Source organism: Rhinolophus sinicus, linkage group LG02, assembly GCF_036562045.2.
Source record: "Rhinolophus sinicus isolate RSC01 linkage group LG02, ASM3656204v1, whole genome shotgun sequence".
Taxonomy (NCBI): domain Eukaryota; kingdom Metazoa; phylum Chordata; class Mammalia; order Chiroptera; family Rhinolophidae; genus Rhinolophus; species Rhinolophus sinicus.
The window spans coordinates 150,515,902-150,540,949 of NC_133752.1; the positions used below are offsets into that span (position 1 = coordinate 150,515,902).

The 25,048-nt window shown below is 43.0% G+C and overlaps 1 protein-coding gene across 2 annotated transcripts in view; it reads right to left on the minus strand.

Moving 5' to 3' along the window:
* Positions 1-2,398: 2,398 nt before the first annotated feature.
* Positions 2,399-25,048, minus strand: part of TUBA1C (tubulin alpha 1c) — a 36,551-nt gene continuing 13,901 nt past the window's right edge. Inside the window, exons 1-4 of one of the 2 annotated variants that reach the window (XM_074325740.1) lie at positions 8,865-9,499; positions 5,820-6,042; positions 5,530-5,678; positions 2,399-3,482 (exon numbers count right to left, since the gene is read on the minus strand). In XM_074325740.1, the coding sequence (XP_074181841.1) occupies positions 2,508-3,482; positions 5,530-5,678; positions 5,820-6,042; positions 8,865-8,867 (1,350 nt within the window). In that variant the 5' untranslated portion in view covers positions 8,868-9,499 and the 3' untranslated portion in view covers positions 2,399-2,507. Of the gene's footprint in view, positions 3,483-5,529; positions 5,679-5,819; positions 6,043-8,864; positions 9,500-25,048 lie in introns of those variants that run through there. The other variant, XM_074325741.1, reaches the window with a different exon arrangement.

The following is a 25,048-nucleotide window of genomic DNA, read 5'->3' on the forward strand; positions in this document are numbered from 1 at the left end:
CTCTGTGCAGACTGTGAGCTGCTCGACAGATTCCGCTGCAGCAGAAGCATTTGCCAACTGCTTCCCGCTTAGGGTGACAAGTGGGTAGGCCAGCACGCGGCCCCTCACAGCCATTCTCTCCCCTTCACCCCATCTCAGAACAGCCATGCCTGGGGCCCATAAGGCCCTCAGTGGCCAGTGGCCTCCACGGGGTGGAAGCAGATGGCTCCTCAGGTCAGGCGAGGGCAGTCCGAGCCAGGATCTGGGGCTCCAGCCAATCTCAGAGCCTGCACCCACTCTCTTACGCTCTCTCCATTTATCCCCATCAAGCCTCAACCATCGGCAATGGCTACATCTGAGTCCAGACTTTCCATTTGTGCTCAAGGGCAGATCAGATGATTGTCAGATACAAAGCAGTGACCTAGACCTTGGGATATGTTTGTTCTTGCTGCAGGCTAACTTCTATTCACTCTCTCACCAAGCCAAAAGGGAAAATCATCATTGCAAGGACAAATCCCTCCCCAACCACAAGCACTTTGCTCTTCCAATGCCCCAGGCTCTGTTCTACTGGAATATTTTTTCTCAGCTACTGTTCTTTCTCCCCTCTCCCCCACTGTTCTGGCTGCTTCAAGGTTTCCCACCTTTTCACATCTTGGCATGAAGAAATGACTTACCTGTAAGGCTTACTGAAGTAATTGGAAGGGCGGCTCCTGGACAAGGGTGACTGGCCCAGGAAACCCCTGAATCCCATCTCAGGGCACTGTGCTCAGGAAACACTGGCTCAGAGAATGGACCTTTGCTACTGTGGGGTGTCACACTCGGATGAAGCTGGATGCTTCATCTCCTCCAGTGCTCACGCTGTAATTGACAGATTTCCTAGCTTGGGCAGGTCTTTGGGTACCCCTCTAGTGGCTAGGCTGGCTGGCCGGCCTGTACATTTCTTTTCTTCCCAGACCCCCCCATGCTCAGGCTGCAGAAATCTGGTCCATCTGAGAAGCAGCAGCAATAGCTGGCTTTGTACTCAAGGATACGACAGGGCTACGCCTTGCCCCGCTGGGCGTAAGGCCAGGGGTGCTCTTGTGATCAATGAGCTGAGACCCTCCCCAGCACAAAGTTGAAGCATCTCAGGCTGGAAGCAGTGCCCTCAGTGCTCTGTGATAGAATGGGCCCATTTTTTTAGATGCTAAGAGTAAGGGGGTGGAGGTGAGCAAGGCTAAGGGGTAAAAACACCAGTCAGGACGATGATGACTGAGCAGGAAACGTGAACATGTCTGCAGCTATACACCTGCCTCCATCTCCTGCCACTTGTGTGGCATTTCCACTCAGACCACCACCCAAGCACCAAAACTGGTTCCTCCCATTTGCATGAGGCCTGGCCCTTTGGCTGTCCTTGTCCTGTTCTATTGCTCAGGGCAACCTTATAGGCCACACCAACGGTACCCACGCACTAACCTCCAAGCTGTCCAGCACCCCACTTGCCCTTTTTCCCCCACCCTCACCTTACACTTAAAAACCACTTCTAACAGGTGCTTAGAAGAGGGTTCAAATTGGGGCACTCTCCCCTCTCTAATCTTTCCTACACACACATTCTTCAATTTTCCTTATTATTCCCCTATCTCAAACATACACTGGATCAAGTACCAATATTGCAACCGTGACTACTGGTATTGTAATTTTGTGTCTCAGCCAACTTTAATTTCTCCAAGCAGTTAACTTGTTAAAGTAAAAATCTTATCTGCCGTTGTAGATTTTGGCTATATATGGACTGTATTAGCACAATTCCAAGCTCTTTCCATGTGACTAATATTTTATTAAATACTGACAGCAATAGTGAAGGCACTCTTGCTAGTTACTTGAATTTTGCCTGCCCTTGCTGTCACAGATGGTCAGACCAAGCACATCAGACAGAAGCTTGTTAAAATACGTAGTATCTGAAGCGCCAGCTCAGACCCATAGATTTGGATCTGCATTTTAATATCTATAGGTGATTCACATCTGCATTGAAGTTTGAGAAGCACTGGCCCAATCTGTCTGAGCCTGTAGCCTTATGTAAGATGATTTCATCACCATTCATCAAGTCAGGTCTAGGGGCGGCTGGTTAGCTCAGCTGGTTAGAGCGCATTGCTCTTAAGGTTGCCGGTTCGATCCCTATATAGGCCACTGTGAGCTGCGCCCTCTACTAGATTAAAACAACAACTTGACTTGGAGCTGATGGGTCCTGGAAAAACTTAAAAGTTTTAAAAAAACCCATTAATTCCGGTCGATGTGAAACAGACAAAATACTTAGCACAGTACACAGCACAGATGCCACCTGAAATGTTGATCGAATGACTGGGTGGATCCTCTGCCAGCCTCCATCCCCAACTGGCCTTGACCAAGTGGGGAAAGTCTTTACTGGGATACAGAAGTCAACGTGACATTCAAAATAATAACACCACTTTTATTGACAAGTTAGGGACACAATGGACTTCACAGAACAGAAATAAGACAATCCCAACACACTGGAGTGTAACATTGCAGCAGACAGGTTAATACTCTTCACCCTCATCATCTCCCTCAACGCTATCTGCTCCAACCTCCTCATAATCCTTCTCAAGGGCAGCCATGTCCTCACGGGCCTCAGAAAACTCTCCTTCCTCCATACCCTCACCCACGTACCAGTGAACAAAGGCACGCTTGGCATACATCAGGTCAAACTTGTGGTCCAGGCGGGCCCAGGCCTCAGCAACAGCTGTGGTGTTGCTCAGCATGCACACAGCTCGCTGTACTTTGGCCAGGTCCCCACCAGGTACCACAGTGGGAGGCTGGTAATTAATGCCAACTTTGAAGCCAGTGGGACACCAGTCCACAAACTGGATGCTACGCTTGGTCTTGATGGTGGCAATGGCGGCATTGACATCTTTGGGAACCACGTCACCACGGTACAACAGGCAGCAAGCCATGTATTTACCGTGGCGAGGGTCACATTTCACCATCTGGTTGGCTGGCTCAAAGCACGCATTGGTGATCTCTGCTACAGTAAGCTGCTCGTGGTAGGCTTTCTCAGCAGAGATGACAGGGGCATATGTGGCCAGAGGGAAGTGGATGCGGGGATAGGGCACCAGGTTGGTCTGGAATTCAGTCAGGTCAACATTCAGGGCTCCATCAAATCTGAGGGAAGCAGTGATGGAGGACACAATCTGGCTAATAAGGCGGTTAAGGTTAGTGTAGGTTGGGCGCTCAATATCGAGGTTTCTACGACAGATGTCATAGATGGCCTCATTGTCAACCATGAAGGCACAATCAGAGTGCTCCAGGGTGGTGTGGGTGGTGAGGATGGAGTTGTAGGGCTCAACTACAGCTGTGGAAACCTGGGGCGCTGGGTAAATGGAGAACTCCAGCTTGGATTTCTTGCCATAATCGACAGAGAGACGTTCCATCAGAAGGGATGTGAACCCAGAACCAGTTCCCCCGCCAAAGCTGTGGAAAACCAGGAAGCCCTGAAGACCTGTGCACTGGTCAGCCTGTGAAAGAAAAGGGTTTTAATTTTAGCCTTGGTGAAAACTGCAATGACTTCTTTGAATCCATAATTGCGTTGATCAAGATTTTAAAAATCTTGAGTATTTGCTAAGAAAGCAGTCATAAAAAGCCTCTAAAGTGCTAAGTGATTCAGAGAAACTTTTCACAATCAACTCCTGACTAGGGGTGGGGTGGGAATCTGCTAAAACGCTATTTAAAAATGAACTATTTTCACTTATGCAGGCAGAAGAACCACGAGGTCTGGAATGGATGCAGGGCCCAAGTTTTAGTGACTGGAAGGGCAACCTCTGGTGCCCCTGCAGTGACCACAGAACAAAGGCAACTTCTTATCAGTCGGAGAGCTACCAAGTACAGGCCTGGGACCACCAGCCCCGCACAATGGATGTTTATAGATCTGGCAGCTGCTTTCTGAGCATAAGACAGAACAGCCAGACTCCAGTGCCCTGGTACTGGAGTCAGATTGGATCTGGATCCAGCTCTGCTGGTTCCTTGCTGTGTGACTTTGACCAAATTTAATTCTCAATCTCAGTTTTCTCATTTAGTGAATGAAGGAGAATAGTAATCTAGTAATCCACCTCAGGTTGTTGAGAATTTAACAAGTTCTTGGAACAATGCTTGGCACAGCAAACACTAGTTACCAGAAAGCCTATTTGTTCTGGGAAAGGTGACTTACTGTCACAATTCCATGAGACTTTATGTCACTGGTGCTTTCCGCCATGTAACTGAGCTATTCTGGTTAGCAACCTGCAACGCTGTGAAAGAATGACTTTGACTTTTCAAATGAACTATTCTGTTGACAACCCTCACTTCTCAGAGGTGCTCAGAGACATGTGGACATTCTCCACCAACCCCTCAGTTCCCTTTCCCTGTGGGTCCACACACTGAATGAGATCAAGGTACAGGGAAGACCCTAATCTACCAATCGCATCCATTAAGCCTCATGAGGACACAGTAATAACACCAAGGAAAAATGCAACTGTTTTGATTTCACTCCAGAACGCTCAATGGCTTTTACTAGGCTTCTGATTTCCAAGCCAGTGCTTGTAGCTAAAGCTTGAGTTGTAAACAGGAAGCATTAGCCCAATTTTGCTGGGAAGACTATGATAAACATCTGGAAAGGTAGGAAGCCATGAATGATGCAAGATCATCCTTTTTAGAGTAGACCAGTTGTGGCTGGGCTTAGTATGTGATTTTCCTAAGCTCCTCTACCCCAGCCTTCATTCTTGGTGTTTATTTAATTACTTACAAGCTGCATAAATGTCTAAGGAGCAAAGAGTCAGCTTATTATCAGACTCTGAATTAAAAGGACCCAAACAGAACATTATCAACTTCACGGATGTGAATACAGCTGCCACAGGGCCAGTCCACACTGCCCTGAGCTGTAGGAGAAAAGCAAGTCTACTGCTTTTTGTATTTGTATCTCAATGCCTCCAAGTTTCAAGGACTGTAATAAAGGAATGCCCCTGACTCCTCTTTCAATGTTGTTGGAAGTTTCCAGTGTTGGCCATTTCTAGTCAGTCTTATACTGGCTTCTTGAACACTGAACTTTTTGCATTAACGTAAGGCACCAGTTCAGTTTTTTTTTTTTTTTTTTTTAACTAATATGATCAATTAGTTACATGTCAGATCCAGCCACCTACTCACTCAGTGTGACTTAAGATAACCTGAAAAGGATGTCAGCCTGAAGAAGGGAAGCTGACTGATTAATATGAACGAGGATACTTAGTGGTCTTAAATGTCAGTAAAACTGTTAAGGCCTCCCAGTTCTCCCCTTGACTCCAGGTAAATTGTCCTCACTGAATGAGCAATTGACCAAATCTGCTTTGTAAGATATAGAAATAAACAAAAGAAAACCCACCCCTGCCCCCAAGTAGTTGTTCCATAACCCAGGACTGTCTGGTTTAGAAGTCCAGTTACTTAGTGAGCAGTCTAAGGCCCATTTTAGTGTGCAGAGAATGATTCTTGTAGTTTGATCTCTCTTAAAACTGTAGAGAAACTCTCACCCCACTTTAAATAAAGTACTATGTTTACCAGCTTCCGAATTCGGTCCAAGACGAGGTCAATGATCTCCTTGCCAATGGTGTAGTGCCCCCGGGCATAGTTATTGGCAGCATCTTCCTTGCCTGTGATGAGCTGCTCGGGGTGGAAGAGCTGGCGGTAGGTACCAGTGCGAACTTCATCTGGAAAAGGGAAACAAAGCGGCCACCCATCACTAACAACCCACACAACCTGCCCAACCCCAGGGCATCAACAGAGCCCCCAGGACACACATCCTGTCCCAGATCCCTGGGATCTCACTTGGGCTACTGAGGTCAACTCACCAATGACCGTGGGTTCCAGGTCTACAAACACTGCCCTGGGCACATGCTTGCCAGCGCCTGTCTCACTGAAGAAGGTGTTGAAGGAGTCATCTCCTCCTCCAATGGTCTTGTCACTTGGCATCTGGCCATCGGGCTGGATGCCATGTTCCAGGCAGTAGAGCTCCCAGCAGGCATTGCCGATCTGGACACCAGCCTGGCCAACGTGGATGGAGATGCACTCACGCTGTGGGAAGGAAGAAAGGAAAATGTCAGATCATGACACATCAAGTGGGATATTTAGGAATGATTCACACCCACATGACTAATTAAACTTCAGGACAGATAGATATGTTAATGAACTACTAGGCCAGATCAGAGACCAGACCCTTCCTTTGTAGTCACATTAGATATTCAAGGTCAGGTTTCCAACATTTCAGAAAGACAAAGCTGCTCTATAGCAATAGACTTCCCTCAGTTCTGGGGAAACATGCCTCCCAATTCCTTAAAGGCAGGCAAAACTCCCCCTCGTAGCTCTGATTCATTTCTGTGTGATTGTGTAACTCTGAGCTCATTCTGGTCTCTCTTTAATCCTATTCTTTAAAACACAAAAGTTTCTCCCTCTTACTTTAAAACCAGCTTAAACCAGCGAACTACAGCTGTATGACTCATGGAGAAAACACCAGAGAAGCAGCAGTTAGCTGTATGTTAAAAACTGTGGTCAGGGGCAGCTTTTTAACCCTGTGGAAGAATGTAATCTTAAGGGAAGAACATTTTTCGTTCGCTACCAACCTATATTGAGGGAGGGGAGACTGGGGGGTAGACACATGGTGATGATGAAAGCTCAAAGTGTCACCAAGACTTTCCTAACAGTTTAAAAAATTAGCTGTTTCCTAGTAAAGTGTACATATACCTCTGGCACTGTGGAAAAAGTCTACAGTTTTAAGAATTTAAAGATACTATAGGGAAAATGTTCGTTTTACTTGCTGAACAAAATCATTTACAAGTTACCAAACTCATTCCTGCTCAGTAAAATAAGGCAATGAACATATGTACCCACAGACTTGAGGGAAACAAAAGAAGTGTTTATTGTATTTCATCATAAGTTAGATTAGCTACCTTGGAGACTGGCAGAGGGCTTTCAAAGTATTGACACTAAATATCTCCCATTACATTTTCCCCCAATAAGAGGGTTTCAAATTTTTAAAAGTCACTAATAAGAAACGAGTCAAAGAAAATTCAACACCAGCTAAGATCTCAGTCTAGTTTCATAACCCAAGATAATAAAACCCCAATCACTCACAACTTTTGACTTATGGTCCCCTCCTTCCCACCTACACTCCCCATAAAACAATCATGGTCTCCTGACCACATACATCAGCAAGCTCAGGATTCACTATTATCTCCTCACCCCACTCTAGGGCTGTGGGTGAAAAGGGAGTTGTTTGTTCTAATGAACCCATGACTATTTACCATTGCATCATATTTACCTTTAACTGGACTTGGGAAGTTCCACAGCCAGAGAAAGCTGGAGAGAACCAGAGACCTGTCCATGACAGACCCAGGCCCAAGGAGATACAGTATCTGAGAAGATACTCTCAATCTAATGAAGTACTTCTGTTGAAGCCCTTTGAGCCACCCAATTTTCATTCATTGTGCAACTGTCTGGCTTTCTCTTTTAGACTGTGCTTTCCACTCTCCCCTGGCCATTAGGGAGATGGAGAGACACAGGTGATGGAGTCAATTAGTCTAGCTTTAACTGGATAAGCTGCCACTGTCTCTCGTTGAAAAACAAAACAAAACGGGCTGGTTGGCTCAGTTGGTTAGAGCGCAGTGCTCATAACACCAAGGTCACGGGTTCGAATCCCACATGGGCCAGTGAGCTGCGCCCTCCACAACTAGATTGAAAACAACAGCTTGACTTGGAGCTGGGGTGGGGCGGGCCACAACTAGATTGAAAAACAATGACTTGACATGGCGCTGATGGGTCCTGGAAAAACACTGTTCCCCAATCAAAACAAAACAAACAAACAAAACTAACCTGTGATTACTGAAATAGGTCTGCTGCTGCTCTCCTGCCCTTGAAACAGTCACACTACTTTCTGAATCACACTTTTACCAGTATCTTTTTGGTCTTGTTTGGTGACAAGCACTCAAGCAAGTTGTTACAGTCAGACATACTTTTGGTTAACTGTGGTAGTCCCTCAAGAGTTTAACTGGACTATTCACTGTATCCTTTTTTTTTAAAGGATACTATTTTGAAACATTTGATATACTGGTTTAAAAGCATGTTTTATTTTAGGTAGACCACCAACAGAGGTTCTCTAAGACAACTGTTTTCAATACCTCTGCAAACTATATAGAAAATGCTCAAGTTGTGTATAATTTCATGTTTCTTTAAAACTAAGAATACACTGTCAGTACTAGTTTACCCTGTGGTTTTGTAAGGAAATATCCTTTTATGGACTTGTTTTTTAAAAAGCTTCAGCTATAAACAGCCCATTAAGTAAGCACCAGAAATGCGGAATTAGACGTGAGGAGGAGCCTGCCTACATCCTTTAGGTGGATTGGTGTGGTGCAACTGGAAGCTCTCCCCAGAGCCCCACCACAGGTGACTCAGCAGCGAGTCACAGGGCGCTGGAGAGGTGGCGCCAGAGTTTGCACCTTCCGTGCGGAAGCACCCGAGTGCTCCAGGTGCTTCCACTGCGTAGGGGAAGGTGAGGTCATGTGGAGGGGTATGGGTCATTTTTAGTTTCCACAAACCCATGGGGGCCAATGTGAAGGCTATCTAGCCTCTCTTGCACAGTGGCGGGCTATGGGACGATGCCCTCACTAGGATCAAGAGGGCTTTTTATTTCCACCGAGGGCACTGCTCGGGCCGCGTGTTGGAGCCCGACGAGGTGTCTGCCGGGTGAACTCAGCTTTCCCAGTGTGATCACCAGATGCCAATTTGCCTGGAGGGGTCCGGGACACGGTCCCACGTGCAACCCGGGTCCCGCCACCCCTTGGGACTGCTCACTCTTCCCTCCACACCACCACCCGGGCCCCCGCCCACCCCCCACAACTCACCATGACTGAGACTTGTAGGGCTCCGCGGGGCTGGAAGTGGCGAGGGGTACGGCGACAAGAACCTCCCACTGACAGACTACCAAGGAGTCCGGGGGAGAAATGACTGGGCGGCCCGCCCTCAGGACTTTATGTACCCGTTCCCCCGGCCACGTGTCGGCAGGGCGGGCACCGGACCCCGCCCTGGCCCCCGCGGCCCCACCTCCGAGCTACGCAGCTCCAGGCCGGACGCCCGGCCCTAAGCGGCCGGCGGAGAGAGGAGGGGCGCGCGGTGCCGATTGGTGGATTCAAAAGTTCAAACCAAACTCTTCGGAAGGAGCCCCAAGAACCGGGAAGGGGAGGAGACATCCTGTGGCCCGAGAGTGGGCAGGTTGGGTGGGGCAGAGCATGGTGTCGGCGACTGGAAGGAACTGGAAGGCGGAGCGTCTTCACCGTCTGCAGTGGGCTGCGGTGGCAGAGGGTGTCAGGTATACCAAGCCGAAGCGAGGAACAGCGCCAAGCGCACGGAGCAGCCGCCGGAGCCCCGGGAGTGCGCCTCCCCCGCTGTCCGCCCCGCCCCACCCCGGGTCCCGGACCCTCTAGGACGGGACGTGGCCTCCAGCCAGCCCTCTCCGCACAGCTCCCTACAAGGCCCGGCCTGTGAGCCGGCCGCTTCCGCGTTGCCGATTCCCCGGGGCCGGCCGCCCTCGCCGCTGACGGCTTCCGGAGGAGGCTTGTTCCGCGTTCCAGGTCTTAATCACCACGAGCCAGCCTGAAGCCCTTAGTCTCACCTTTTTGGTTGCTTTTCTTTACTCGTTTTCCTACCTCCTTTTTAAAATGACCCTTTTGCTTCCTAACAAAAATCTCTTTACAGTTGATGCAAAGCAGTTGTTTTTTTTTCATCAGAATACTAGCTTCCATTTTGATTGCTTACCCTGCAGAGTAGCTGGGGTTGTTTATGTTTACACTGTATTAGTCACATTCCATGCACGCAACAAACCCAGTGAGTTATCCCTACCTTGCACTGCCTCATTACATACACCGCTTGCACTATCCCGGCTACGTTTATTTCTCAGAAGTGTGGGGGTCTGGAATGAGCCTTCCCCAGAATGTGCAACCCTGGCATGCAAGTTATCTCCAGCTGAAAAAAATTAAAGCCCAACAAACTCAAGAATTTTTACCTCCCCCTTACCTGCCTAAAGAGATTCATATAGAAAAACCTGCTTAGAGAAGGGAACCATAGTATATTCACCTTAGCACATAAACATCAAGTGGCAGACAGGATCCAAGCTCAAAGCTGTTCGCTAGATTCCCCTTTGTGTCCCATTGTTTCTAGGTGGCCCCAAATGTTTGCTCTTTCTCATCTACTTGTGAATTGCCTACTTTCCCGGCCTTTGTCCAAAGTGACATACATCTTATTTTGTCTCACTGGTTTTGGAATTTACATGCTTCTGTGAATTCTCTCATGCACTTGTATTAAAATTTGATTTTCTGTTGTTACTATGCTGTATGTCATTTGAATTATTCGACCAGCCAGAAGAACTGTTACCAAACTCAGGTTTGGTGCCACTTGCCAACCGAAGAGCCCCCCAAAAACTAGAGTGACAAGAGTTAGTGAGGTGAAAAGTGTCCTTTATCCTAGATGCCGGCAGCTAGGGAAGATGGTAGACTAATGTCTAAAACAAACAACAAAAAAACCCACCTTCCTGGAGCTAAAAGTATTAAGAGGTTTTATAGGTGGGTAAATGGGAAAAAAACAAAGGAAAGCAGGCTTCAGTGCTCATAGTTGAGAAGTCGTCTCCTGGGGTCTTGTGAGGCCTCAGGTCAGCCTCAATGTTATCTTTAATCTCAGTGTCTGTAGCCATCTGTGGAAAAACTGCTAGGGAGTTGTGAGAAACTGGTGGAGTTGTGATCATGGGTCTTGATGTCCGGGCATCTGAGGATTAAAGAAGCTGCTCTTTTTAGGTTAGGACGTTGTTAATTAACGAGGTATGGGTAGCCTTGAAAAAGGGAATGGAGTTCTTCAGTTAATCAGTGGGAGGAGAAACAATGAGGAAACCGCTGAATATCAAGATCAGGGGTGTCCAAACTTTTTCAATGTTTTTTTACCAAGGGCCATATACGGTAAAATACACAAACAGCCGGGCCACTCACTCGAGGTGAAGTACGGATGGCCTCACCTGGTTTACTTAAGTAAACTATATTTTTGGAATTTGCTGCGGGACAATTAACAATGGATTGCGGACCGCAGTTGGCCCGCGGGCCACAGTTTGGACACCCCTGACAAGATGGATCAAACTGCAAACTAAGTTTAATTACATTACTGATCTACCAAATTTCACCCTTACAGAACTAAAGGGATAAGGGAAAAGTTTCCCTGCTCCCTCAGAAGCATCCTTTATTTCAATTGTTTTTCTTTCTCTGCGACTTCATCATGTTATCTTAGCTCTTAAATTCCTTAACCAGCTCTGGGTGATAGAGTTTATGGAAATACTCAGAGAACAAAAGTGCCTGCTATACAGAATAGAAGTTAAAGTGCTTTTTCCTGAAGTAGAAAAAAGGCAAAATGAAAGCAAAAATGGGTTTTGAATACAGAACAGGCAGAACTCAAAGTATACTCCAACTGATACACACAAAATGAATAATGTGGAAATATGTACAGAAATTCCTTTTCAATATACAATACATAGTTCATTAAATGTTTACTAAATACCTATCGTATGGCAGGGTATTCTGAAATTTGGAATAACTAGCATTTTAGTCTGTTGCTAAATATTTTAGTCTTAATTAGAACTTTCCCACTTTTTTTATTCATTTCGCAAATATATTTAGCAGTTTCTAGGTGCTTAGGAATATGTATGGGAACCAAACTGACAGATCTCTGCCTTGTGGAGAATAGGGAAGAAAGACAATGAACACAATAAATAAACAGGTTATATAATTTGTTAGCAGGTGTAGAGTGCTGTAGAAAAATAGAGACCAAAGTAAAGTAGAATGGGAGTTTTTAAGTCGAGATGTTGACGTCTTTGTGGAGGTGGAGATGCCCAGTACACAGCTGGATATGAGAGTCTGGATCTCCAGGGAGAGACATCTGGGTAGAGACATACATCTAAATGCCACCCTAAAGTCATGACATTGGGTGAGATCACTGAGGGAGTGAGTATAGAAATAGAAGAGAAGAGGACCAAGGACTGAGCTCTGGGAGAACCATCAAAGGACAGTACGTGAGTTCGGAGGAAACCCAGGAGTGTGAGATCCTGGAAACCAAGAAAGGAGTGATCAGCAATGTCAAGTGCTGTCAAGTAAGATGGGAACTCAAAATATGACCCCCTGATTTAGCCACATAGATGTCACTAGTAACCTCGATGAGAACAGTTTGGTATGGCAATTTAAAAATAACAGGCATTTTATTTTTAGATTCTGTTTTCATATGATTCATTAAAAAATATTTTAATTTTTCTTCCTCTCACTGCCTACCACCTCACATTCAAGCAGATCACCCCTGTGGAATCACAATATGTTTAAGGGCTTTGTAGTTTTGATTACCTTGGTTTGGATTCTGGCTTTTTTTTGTTTTGTTTTCTATAATAGCTGTGGATCCTTGAGAATATTTCTTAATCTCTCTAAATCTCCTCCCTTACAAAATGGGGCGAGTATATAACTCATAGGTGGATACATTGTTATGAGGATTAAATGAGATAAATAATACATAGTACATACACATACTAAGACACTAAGTAACATCTGTAGTTACTCGGAGATGGTCATAGACAAAATTAGAAATGAAGATGCATCCTCTTCCATTTTAAAATCATTTCAAGTACGTATTGGGATCCATATTTAAGTTTGCTGCCCCCTGCTGGATTTTTTTTTTTGAGGAAGTGGGGAATCTTTCCTGGGTGGACGGTTAAAAATTTAACCTTTATCAAAGTAAACAGGTCTTTATGGGTCTAAAAATTACTGAATGAGGAGATGCAGAAACTGATCTTACTTTCCATCCGAAATTTTCCAGAAGTCACCACAAACATGTTGCGTTATTAACAGAGCCAGTGCTCTACCGTTTTTTGGTGACAGAACTGTGGATCGCACGTCTCCTTGGGTTCCAGGTTTCACGGTGCGATATGAAGGGATTGAACAGGATTATCTCTAAGGCCTCTCCCAGCCCTAGTATTTTTGTGATGTTGTGACTTAAGGCTTCTACTGTACATGTGAGCTGTTCAAAATAAGCAAAGTTGAAAACATGCTTCATTCAGTCAGAGTCTTCTAAGAATCACAAGTATATTACCATATTTCCCAGAAAATAAGACCTAGCCAGACAACCAGCTCTAATGCGTCTTTTGGAGCAAAAAGTAATATAAGACCTGGTATTATATATTATGTTATGTTATATTATAAAGACCCGGTCTTATAGATATTAAGACCGGGTCTTATATTAATTTTTGCTCCAAAAGACGCATTAGAGCTGATGGTCCGGCTAGGTCTTATTTTCAGGGAAACACAGTAGATAAATACTTACAGGTGGGGTTTTTGCTGGAGTCTTACAATGCTTTAGGGAAAGAAGTGTTGCATACCTACTCTGGCTTGGGGGAGCTTGGACTTTAAATTGCTGTCATATAGCGTGTCCACAAAACATTAGTAAAGAGAAAAGAATTCAGAGAAAACTGAACCTTATGTGTTTTCAATCTAACTCCTGTTTTCTATGTTGGGATACCAGTAATACTGAAAAATCGGTCTTCAGTAACAGATTACATGTTACAAATAATAACAGTATAGGGATATTTTGTGCTCATATAGCAATTTATAACAAAATATGTTCTACTCCAATAGTGCCTGGAGGAGTTTTCAAAAATAAGTTTTTAATAAAGGTATTTATTATGGAACTGTGGGAAATAAGGTCCTGAGACTTAAAATAATTACCCTAAACCACAAGAGGTAGAACCCAAAATAAATGCTTAAAATGACAGTTGCCTCTTCCTTCTAGGTCCTCCTTAGAAGTTGCTCTAATTCACAGGGAAAGGAAGTTCTAGAAAAGTCACTTATTGAATTTGTTGTCTTAAGGCAAGGCTACTACTAATATAACAAAAAGGGAATTTGTTTGACTTTCAAGACCTCCAAAGGACAGCTAGGACTTGTTGCAGTTAAGTTCAACCACTTTCTATATGATAAGCATCTTTTAAATCTATGTATTGCAAGGAAGTTTGTTTTTTCTTCTTTTACCCGCCCTCCCCTCCCCAAACACAGAAGAGCAGAACATTATCTTCTAGGTAATAAGTTATTTTCTTTTTTGGGAAAAATAATCCTTAGATTCTTTAACTTTCACTTACTGCTCTTTTTATCCTGCAAATATTTGCAAACTTTATAACTTTCTTACACATTCTTTCCAAGTTCTCCTCCCCCGCGATGGGAGGAGCAGTGTTTTGGACTTCTTCCCTTTCCTCAGGATTCTTCATGTGAAATGCTAGCTCCATTCTGGGAGATTACCAGAGAAGATTGGCTTTCATCTCTGAAATTTCACATTTTATTTCCACTGAGACATCATTTGGCTTGTTCTAATCTGCTTTATATTCCCTAAAAATATAGTATTTCGAATTATTTCCTCACAGTGACTAACTAAAACAACTGAGTAGGTTGCGTTTCCCTTGTATTCCCACTGTATATACTACAGCTAGGCAGGCCTTCTTACTCCAAGCTCTTTCTAGCCTTTCTAATTAATAACCATTCCCTTGCTTCCCCTCCCCCATCCCTTTAGGATAGACAGGTAAAATTCTCTTGCAGAAAAGGATCTACTCTCATTCTTCAATTATCTACATTATTTATCTAGTAAGTGGACCTTATCCTGGAATCTGGAAATCTTTTCTATTTATGGTAATGTTTATTTAAAAATTTTATTTATTCATATACCTTAAAAGCACCCAGGCAGCCCAAAGTGGAAGGCCCCTGAGGGTCTTCTTTCCTGTGACTATAACTTCTTGCCAGCAGCCCAGACAGTGGGGGATTTACTCAGAGCTGTGACACTCAGGATAATCTTTCCCCTTTCACTTTTCCAGGTATCTCTCTACCTGTCCCCTCCTCCTCCTCCCAGGACACAGAGCCTGCCATTCTCAAGTACACTAAGTATTTATTTTTTCCTACCTAATTAGTACAATAATACCTAATACAAGGGAATATCAATGCATAAATTATACACAGTTAGGAAACTTAGACGTGAAACAGTCTCATGTTACTCAGGTAGTTCGTTTAATTTGGCTCAAAACATTCGGCCTCTTCCAGTGCCTGTTTCTACCCACTTAAGTCAGTGGGCACCTCCCTAACTAAATCCCTTATGATTCTTTTGTGGTGATTCCCCTACTCATTGGCCTGCTAGAGCCTGCTAGAACTAACTGTTAGATTTTCAGGAATTTTGTGGGCCAGTTGGACATCATGTTGGTAGCTTGATATCAGTAATGGTGGACGTATTTACACCATGGATATCGGTGACTACTACAAATGAGCCTCTCACCTCCAATCCCAGCTGCTTGTTAAACATTTACCAGCACACCACTGTCCCTCCTTCCACACTAGTCCAAGTCAGGCCATTTCTCTTAGTTCTTTCAGTTCTGGCATAAAAATGTCTTTTTTTGGTTTGTTTTTTGTATTAGAGCTTAGTTAATTCCCTGGCTTCAGGCTTAACCCTCTCCTCACGGCCAACCAAAGCCCAAAAGTCAACCTGGCTTCTCCCAATTTGAGCTTCCAGGGCTATGAAAAACTTACCTCCTAGCCCTTCCAATCCCACTTAACTCATTCATCGTTCTTTTCCACCTCTTCTATCTCTCAGGTCCTAAAAGCCCCCACTCCTCTACTGCCCCACACCCTCCACCCAATGTCTCCACCACTGGTACCAGTGTTACACACTCTGGGCTTTCATCCCCAGACTGAGACGTTTACGTGCTTTATTTATTCTTCACAATAACCCTGTGTACAGAAATTATTGTTACCTCCATTTTACAGCAGAGGACTTTGAGGCTTATGGGGTGAAGTGACTTTATCTAAAGACACATTGGCCCAGGCTGCTGGGATCCCCACCCTTTTCCTTGGGAGGTTGGCTTTAAAGCTCTCATTTTTGAACCACTTTTTCCCTCAAAAACATTAATATGAAGCCACTTTTATATCTACAACTCTAATTCAATGTTTATTTCCCCAAGTTATCCACACCTGGAATGATGCCCAAACCCTTCAGCTGTAAGACAGGGAAGGATGGGAGGCTGGCAGAGAGTTCTAACAGATGTGGGCCTGTACTCACAGGCCTCTATTTTTACAGCATTTGCTATTTTGATCCTCTAGTCCATGTACTTTTTTCCCTTACTGTCCAGCTTTTTCTGTTCCGACAGAGTCAGGAATGTAAACCTTTTAGAAACCCCCAGAGAGTTTTGCTTGTTTCTGCTAGGTCGGGAGTTCCTCATTTTAAATTACATACTTCTTTGTATTGATAGGTTGTGGTCCCTACTGACCTTGTAAATGGTTATGTGGAACAGCCTGTAACTACAAAAATCAACTTGCTTATCCTGTTCTGTTTATTTGTGCAGAACCCAAGGGACAGAGCCCAGTTCACATGCTCTGGTGGGGGTGGGGGTGGGGAAGGAATTCTTTGTGTTCCAAACAGAAACAAATTTTACATTCGGGCTGCTATTCGCCTTTACTCTGCCTGAAACGACCGATAGTAAACCAGAATTGTTGCAGAGGAAAGAAAAATTAACTCGGAATGTAGGTCACCGAACAAGCTATGAAACCTGTTTTCTTCATGTTGGTTTGCTTGATTGCATTGGGGGTTTCATGGCCTCTGGTTAGGGCCCAGGCAGCCTGCAATGGACTGAATGTTTGTGTTACCCCCAAATTTTTATGTTGAAGTCCTAACCTTCACTGTGATGGTAATAGCAGATGAGGCTTTTGCCAGGGGATCCCTCATGAATGGGATTAGTTCCCTTATAAAATGGACCCCAGAGAGCTCTCTTGCTATGTGAGATACAATGATAAAATGGCCACCTGCAACGTGGACAAGAGTCCTCACTAGACCTTGGCCATGCTGGCATGCTCACTTCGGACTTCTAGCTTCCAGAACTGTGAGAAAGAAATATCTGTTGTGTGTAAGTCACCCAGTTTATGGTATTGTGTTATAGCAGCCTGAGCAAAGACACAGCCTAACCCCATGAAGTCCAGATATCAGGGAAAGCAGTGGTTACTTAGCAAGTAACAGAGTTATTCTCACCTCTAGAGAGAGGACAGAATAAAATGCAAAGACCCTGGGGGGCAGGGAAAGACCCTAGGGAGTAGGGAAAGTGAAGATTATAATAACAAAATATTAAAGTAAGGACTCTATTGACTCCTCAGGGACAAGAGTGTGAACTCTCGAAGTCATTATAACTGGTAGGAACTGGGAATTCTGGTTTCTGGTGTGATTAAGTAGCACCACCTTTGGCAAAGTACCTAGCTGTATTGCATCTGAGTTTCCCCACTTGCAGTATGAAGATAATAACTGCTCTAAAACAGCCTTGTAAATAGATCACTGGATTAAGATTTAAGCGATCTGGATTCTAGTTATAGTACAACTAACTAAACAGGTCATAGTTTCATAATTTGTAAAATAAGATATAGCCTCTAAGATTCCTTATATAAGTCAGTCATTTTATATAATGCCCTGAAAGATTTTCTAGAAATGTAAAATTACATTATTCTTTTTTTATTTAATAACTATTTATTTGGCTCCTAGTGTATACTCGGCACTGTACTAGGAACTGAGGACAAGACAAGGCCCCTCAAGGAGTTTATGTCGCATTTAGGGAAGAGATAGGATGTAGGAAGGAAAATAAAGCCAAGTAAGAAGTCTAGAGAATAATGAGGAGTGCTATGTTACCTAATGTGGCAAAGAAGGCCTGTCTGATTTGAAGGAAGAACTGAGCTATGTGGGTGTCTGGGGGAAGCATATCCCAAGCAGGGGGAATGGCTGGAGCAGTGTGAGTGAGGAGAAAAAAGCAATAGGAGATCAGGAGGTATATATATATATATATTCCACTATATATACCACTATATGTGTGTGTGTGTGTGTGTGTGTGTGTGTGTGTGTGTGTATATATATATATATATATATATATATATATATATATATATATATAGAGAGAGAGAGAGAGAGAGAGAGAGAGAGAGAGGCGCCCAGACTGTGTAGGTTCCTAAAGTCCACCATAAGGAATTTGACTTTTTCTCTGAGTGAGACTGGAAGTCATTGGAAGGTTCTAAGCAAAGTGATGACAAGATCAGACTTTTGTTTTAACACGGTCACTCTGGCCTCTGTGCTTAGAATAGACTGTAGGGAGGCAAGAACGGAAGGAGGGAACCCAGGCAAGTGGCTACTGTAACCATCAGGGCGGGAGCCCAGGGTGGTAGCAGAAGAGATGGTGAGAAGTGGCCAGATCCTGGGGAGGAGTTTCTGGTGCACTGGATGTGGATTGTGAGAAAAAGAAGAATCAAGAATGACTCCTAGGGTTTGGGCCTGAACAACTGGAAAAATTGAGTTGATGCTAAGATGAGGAGCACTTTGGGAGAACAGATGTAAGGGTGGTAAGGAGCAAGGAGATTGGGGTTTGCTTTGGGCATGTTAAGTATGACATGTCTATTAGGCATCCAAGTGGAGAATTGAAGAAGGAAGTGAATATGCATGTGGATCCCAGGGTGGGAAGGGACCAGCACTTCCAACCCAGATTCTTGAGTTTCTATATTAGGCAGTCCGGTCTGGGTAGACTAGGAGTGCCTGACAATACCCCAGTGGCAAAAAAGGACACTGAGACCCAAAATAAAGTCACCTTGAGGAAAGGGGATGTCTGGGCTAGGGATGCACTTTAAGACAAGACTTCAAATATTGATGTGGGACCACAGTTTGTGCTACTGCACAAACAGCACCAGAGACTGGAAGCCCTTTAGGGCCTAGCCATCCAAGTGTGTGTGCAAATGTGACCTGGGAGAGCTAGTTCCCTGAATGCCCAGAGTTGGAACACCATCAATCTGCCTCACTCCCCCGTGCTCCAATTTGGAATGTGTACACATCCCAAGATTTTTGGACAGTTTGTGAGCCTTTCTAATAGGAGGAGGGACAGCTTTGAGAGGTGTTGTCATGCGGGACGTCAGGCGGGGTCTCTAGTCCCGCTCCCCACATAAGAATGCAGGACATGGTGAGGCCAAAAAGGAACACCCACGGAGCCATAGGTAGGGGAGTTATACCACTATATTCTCGCTGGCGGCTGGGTTGGAGAAATAGGAAACAGGAGCCACATGATCCGCAACCCTCACTCCGCCGCTTGCTAGCTTAGCCACCATCTTCTTGCTAGCCCCCATTTGCTGCTAGCGTAGCCACGCCAGTTATATTAGTGGCCAATGGGTCACTGGTTACAGCTGACGGCCAACTAGCCACAGCTGATGGCCATCCAATCACAGTTGATGGCCATTTACTACCTGAGCCAGCACCCTTCCATGTGAGGCCGAGAGCCTGGAAACTGCACTCCTGGCTCTGTCCCCACAGGTGTTCACAGTGTAGAAACTGGTGTTTAATTGGATCGGAGTGTGAGGGACATGAAAAGGCTCTGATCTCTGGAAACTGGGCTGGTAATCATGATAGGAAATACCTAGAGGGGGTGTGTGTTTGGGGGTTACTTCTATTTATTTTTTTATGTGAGGCTGAAGAGAGTGCTTTTGGCCTTCCCGTAGAGAGTTTGGATTCCTTCAGAACACACAAGTAGCAAAGTCTAGTAAGTATGGGAATCTGGACCGGAAGCTCAAGAGGAATGCAAAGACACCACTGTTGTAGGGCTTTCATGACAAACACTCGTAAAATTTCTATGTGATCAATCTTGCAACCTATGTAAATTATATAAATTAGCCCATATAAATAGCTCATTGTGTTTTCCAAATTTACAGAGACACAGGAAGTTAAGATTCTCATCTTCCTCAAAGACTTCTCACATTCTTCTCCACCCACAACTACTGTATGATTCTTTTACCGAAATCTTTCACTCATTTCCCAGCTGCTGGGAATAGCTGCTCCCAATCTCTCCTATATCCTTCAAGCTCCTAATTACATTTATCTGTTCACTTCTGGCAGCTAACCTAGATTCCTAACTTAGTGACAGGATTAAGGGATCTAACCTGAGCTCTAACATCGTCCATCCTATCCTCAACAAAATGTCTTTCTTGTTCTTGATATTATCATCCCTTTCATCTCATTAGGGTCCCCTCCAATTTTATTAATACACTTGTGCCCTAGTTTTTATTCCTGCTCACAGTCTCTGGGATCTTGCTTTATAAATTAACCTCTTTTCTTGACCCTTCACTCTCTTTATCTACACAAATTAGAACCAAACAACCATAGTGTCATTTCTGCGTGAGTTACTCTCCTGCGTCTCGTCCCTTTTATTCACACTTGTGGCTTTTCTTTCCATCCTCCCATTCACCTCTTAGCTCTAACAGTATCCTACCCCACTGCCCCCCCATCATGATTTTAATTTTAAGCATCCCACTATCCAACCATCATCTCCACCTTTCTAGCAAGAGAAAACCAATCCCAACAACCCTTCTACTTAAGGGGGACTGACAAGCCATTGATCCTCCCACCTTTTCACTGTCCTTTACCTCCTCATGTCCGCAGTCTCTCCTTCCATAGTTATTCTATAATTATGCTCTTGCTTACACCTGCAACTCCTCCTGCTCCATTTTCTTTGTTGGGCTTACTTAGCAGAACCTCAAACCTGATTAAATCTAACCCTGCCTACCCCCTGCCTACAGGCATGGCTGTGGCATGTTGACAGACCATTTAAAATTCATGACTACTAACTCCAGTGGGCCTTACACTGCTCAGCAGACATACTGTATTTCCCTTCACTTTCCCCCTCTCCTAAGTCTTTTTATATCTTCAGGACTCTCACACCCCAATTCCATCCCCATTCTCACTCTCAGTTAATAACTTTGTATCCTTATTTGCAGAGAAAATAGAAGCAATCAGAAGAGACTGTCCACAAGCCCCCACTACTACACTTTCCTTATTAAAATATAATTTTCAAAAAGTTAAAATTGTGACTCATATAGAATAAACACGTGTCCGAGATTTATTAACTAAAGAACCAGTAAAACGATAAAAAGCAAACAGCATATGAGGAACAGGAGTTGATATATTTCATCAGGAAAGTTGCTTTAAAAATATTAGAGTAAGATTGCTAGGTTAGATACAAAACTGGTTAATACCCTACAAGGCAAAAAAAAAAAAATCATAACCTGTATCTTTTCCGTAAAATAAAATCATTTATATTTCTCTCAGATAAGAACTATTTGCATTGCTATAAGCTTTCTTTAAGAAACAGAGTTGTAAAATACCATAATCAACAGTAAGTAGAAAATCAAGCAAAAGTACCTGCCCCTAGAAAAATCGGGTAAGTCCCAGAAAACCTGCTGGACAGAGCACAGTGCTTTACTAAAAAGATACCCAATGATCCTGTTTGCCTATTTCCAGATTTGGGGTGATTTTTCTTAACAATCTACCTATTTGTGACTGTACCCATATATTCTTGCCTGTCTTCTAATTACTGAAGGCAAACTGTCCATGCTTTTATTCAACCCAGCCTTTCTACTTGTATATTAGATCCCACCCACTTTTGCCTGCTCGAGGGTATCACGCTAGGGATTCTCCTTTCTTCAATGTTTAGCATCAAGACATGATCTTCCACCTTCAAAACAACCTCTCTTGATTTCGCTTCTGCCTGTGGGTATTATCCCACTATTCTCCTTATCTATATAGCAAAGAATTACCTACAATCACTGCCTCAGGTTTGTCTCCTCCATTCCTTGAACCTACTGGAATCAGGTTTTAATCCTCACCATTCCTCCAAAACTGCTCTTGTCAGAGTCATCCATGACCGCCATGTTACCAAATCCAATGGTCAGTTCTCAGTCCTCATCTTATTTAACCTATTAGCAGCATCTGACACTTGATCACTGTGAGACACTTCACTTGAAGTACTTTCTTCACTAGGTTTCCAGGACTCCTCTGTTTTTTTTCCTGGTGGCTCTTTTTTCAGTCTCTGTTGTTGTTTCCTCCTTAGTCTTCTAAACTCTTAACATGAAGGGCTCAAGGGCTCTTCTCATTCCTATCTACACCAATTCCTTGGCTGATCTCATCCAGTCTCTTGCTCTATATATGCTCCATACACTAATATAAACATATGTCTCCAATTTAGAATGCTTTCCAGAATTCCAGACCAACATACCCACTGTCTGTGGGCTTTCTCCGCTTGGATATATGATAGATTCCTACAGCTAAGCTCCTAGTGTTCCTGCCTAAACATGCTCCTCCCCTTTATCATCTCAGTTAATGACAATTCCATTCCTCTAGCAGCCTGGGCCCAAAACCCTGGAGTCATCATTAGCTCTTATCTTTCTATCACTCCCATCAATCCATCAGCAAATCCTGTCAGCTCTGCCTTTAAAATATACACATCAATAATTTCAGCACTTTTCACTAGCTCCAATGTAGCCACTTTGGACCAGTGCCTCTGTCCCTGCTTCTTCTACTCCTGCCTACCTACTGTCTACCCCTGGCAGAGCAGCCAGAGTGATCCTGTTAAAATGTCAAGTCACACCACTTCTCTACTTAAAGTCCTCTAATGGCTTCCTGTCTGTGGTAGCTTGTCTCCAGGATGGCTGCCATCAGTTCCTTAATCAATTGCCAACCCTTTACGGACATAGAGCCCAATCAAGCCTGCTCTCTGCCCTATGCAATCACTGATCTGCTTTCAGTCTCTATAAATTTTTTATGGTCTTTTCATAAAAATGGAATTACATAATATATAGCCTTTTTCATCTGGTTTCTTTGACTTAGCATGCTTTTGAGAGGAATCCATATTGTAGCATGTATTGGTATTTTATTCCTTCTTATTGCTAAATAGTAGTCCATTATATGGATATAGCATATTTTGTTTCTCCATTCATCAGTTCATGGATATAGGATGTTAGCTGTGGGTGTTTTGTAGATCTTTCATCACGTTGAGGAAGTTCCTTTCTAATCTTTGTTTTTTCAGTTTTTATCATGAACGGGTTGTATTCTGTCAAATGCTTTTTCTGCATGTATTGGGATAATCATGTGGGTTTTGTCCTTTATCCTATTAATATGGTATATTACATTGATTTTAGGATGTTAAGCCAACTGTGAATTCCTGAGATAAATCCTACTTGGTGACAGTGTATAATCCTTTTTATGTATTGCTGGATTTGGTTTGCTAATTTAGTTAAGGATTTTTGCAATGATATTCATAAGGGTCTGTAGTTCTATAGTGTCTTCATCTGGCTTTAATATCAGGGTAATGCTGCCTTCATAGAATGAATTAGGAAGTGTTCCCCCCTCTAGTTTCTGAAATTGTCAAGTATTGGTATTATTTCTTCTTTAAATATTTCATAGAATTCACTGGTGAAGCCATCTGGGACTGGGCTCTTCCTTATGGAAAGATTTTTTAATACTAATCTTTTCTTTTTCTTTTTTTTACTCAATATAAATCTATTCAGGTTTCTGTTTCTTTTGAGTTGCTCTTGGTAATTTGTGCTTTTTTAGGGATTTTTCTATTTCATTTGTCTAATTTATTGGTATATTCACAATATAACTGTAGTATTTTAATTTTGGTAGGGTAGACAGTGATGTCTCCTTTTTTATTCCAGATATTGCTAATTTGTATCTTATCTCTACCCTCCCCCCCGCCCACTCCCCCACCTCTCCCTACCTTGGTTAATCTAATTAAAAGTTTGTTGATTTTTTTCAAAGAACAAACAATATAGAAGCATTTTTTCCTTCTGTTTTTGTATTTTATTGATTTCTGCTCTAATCTTTATTTCCCCTTTTTTGCTTGGCTTTGGTTTAGTTTGTACTTTTTTTAGCTTTTTACTTTCTTAAGGTAGAAGCTTGGGTTATTGATTTGAGACCTTTCTTCTTTTCTCACATAAGTGTCTCCCTAAAAGCACTTCTTAGCTGCATTCCAGAATCTTTATATGTTTTCATTTTCATGCAGTTCAAAATATTTTAAAATTTCCCTGGTGATATCTTTTTTGAACTGAGGACTATTTAGAAACCTGTTTAATTTCCAAATACTTGGGGATTTACCAGATTTCTTTTTGTTCTTGGTTTCTAATTTAAGTCCATTATGGTCAGAGAATGTAGTTTATATGATTTGAATTATTTTAAATTTACTGAACTGAATACTGGTTTTATGTCCTGACATATGATCTATTCTGGAGAATGTTCCATGTGCACTTGGAAGGGATGTCTATTCTCCAGGCCTTGGTTGGAGTTCTATAGATATCAATCAGGTCAATTTGGTTAATAGTGTTGTTCAAGTCTTCTATATCCTTGCTTATTTTCCATCTGGTTGTTCTATTTGTTATTGAGAGTGAGGTATTGAAATCTCCAACTATTATAGAATTGTCATTTATCTGTTCAATTCTGTCCACTTTTCTTTTATGTATATAATTATTACCTCTTCCTGATGAATTGACCCCTTTATCATTATTAAATGTCCCTCTTTGTCTCTAATACCATTTATTTTTACCTTAAGTCTATTTTGTCTGATATTAACATAGCCACTCCAGCTCTCACGGTTATTATAGCCCTGGTATATCTTCTTTCATCCTTTACTTTTATTTATGTCATCGAATCTAAGATGTAGACATCTTATACTTAGATCTTGCTTTTTTATCCAGCCTGCAAATTTCTGTCTTTTGATTGGGATGTTTAGACCTTTCACAGTTAATGTAATTATTGATATGATTTGATTTACATTTGCCAATTTGGTATGTGTTTTCTATATGTTTCCTTTCTTTTTTGTTCCCCTATTCTTCTTTTACTGCCATCTTTTGTGTTAAATATTTTGAAAGTGCCGTTTAATTCTTATGTAGATTTTTAAATCATATTTTTTAGTTTTTTTCCTTAGTGGCTACTGTAGGGGTTACAATATACACTTAGTTTACCATTATCTATATTAGATTAATACTAACTTAATTTCAGGAAAATATAGAAACTTGGCTGCAATACAACTCTATTCCTGCCCCCCTTTGTGTTATTATATATACTCACATATCACATATATTTATACTAATATTATTTGTTTTATTTAGATTACATACTATATTCCTAATGATTACCATCATATATATCA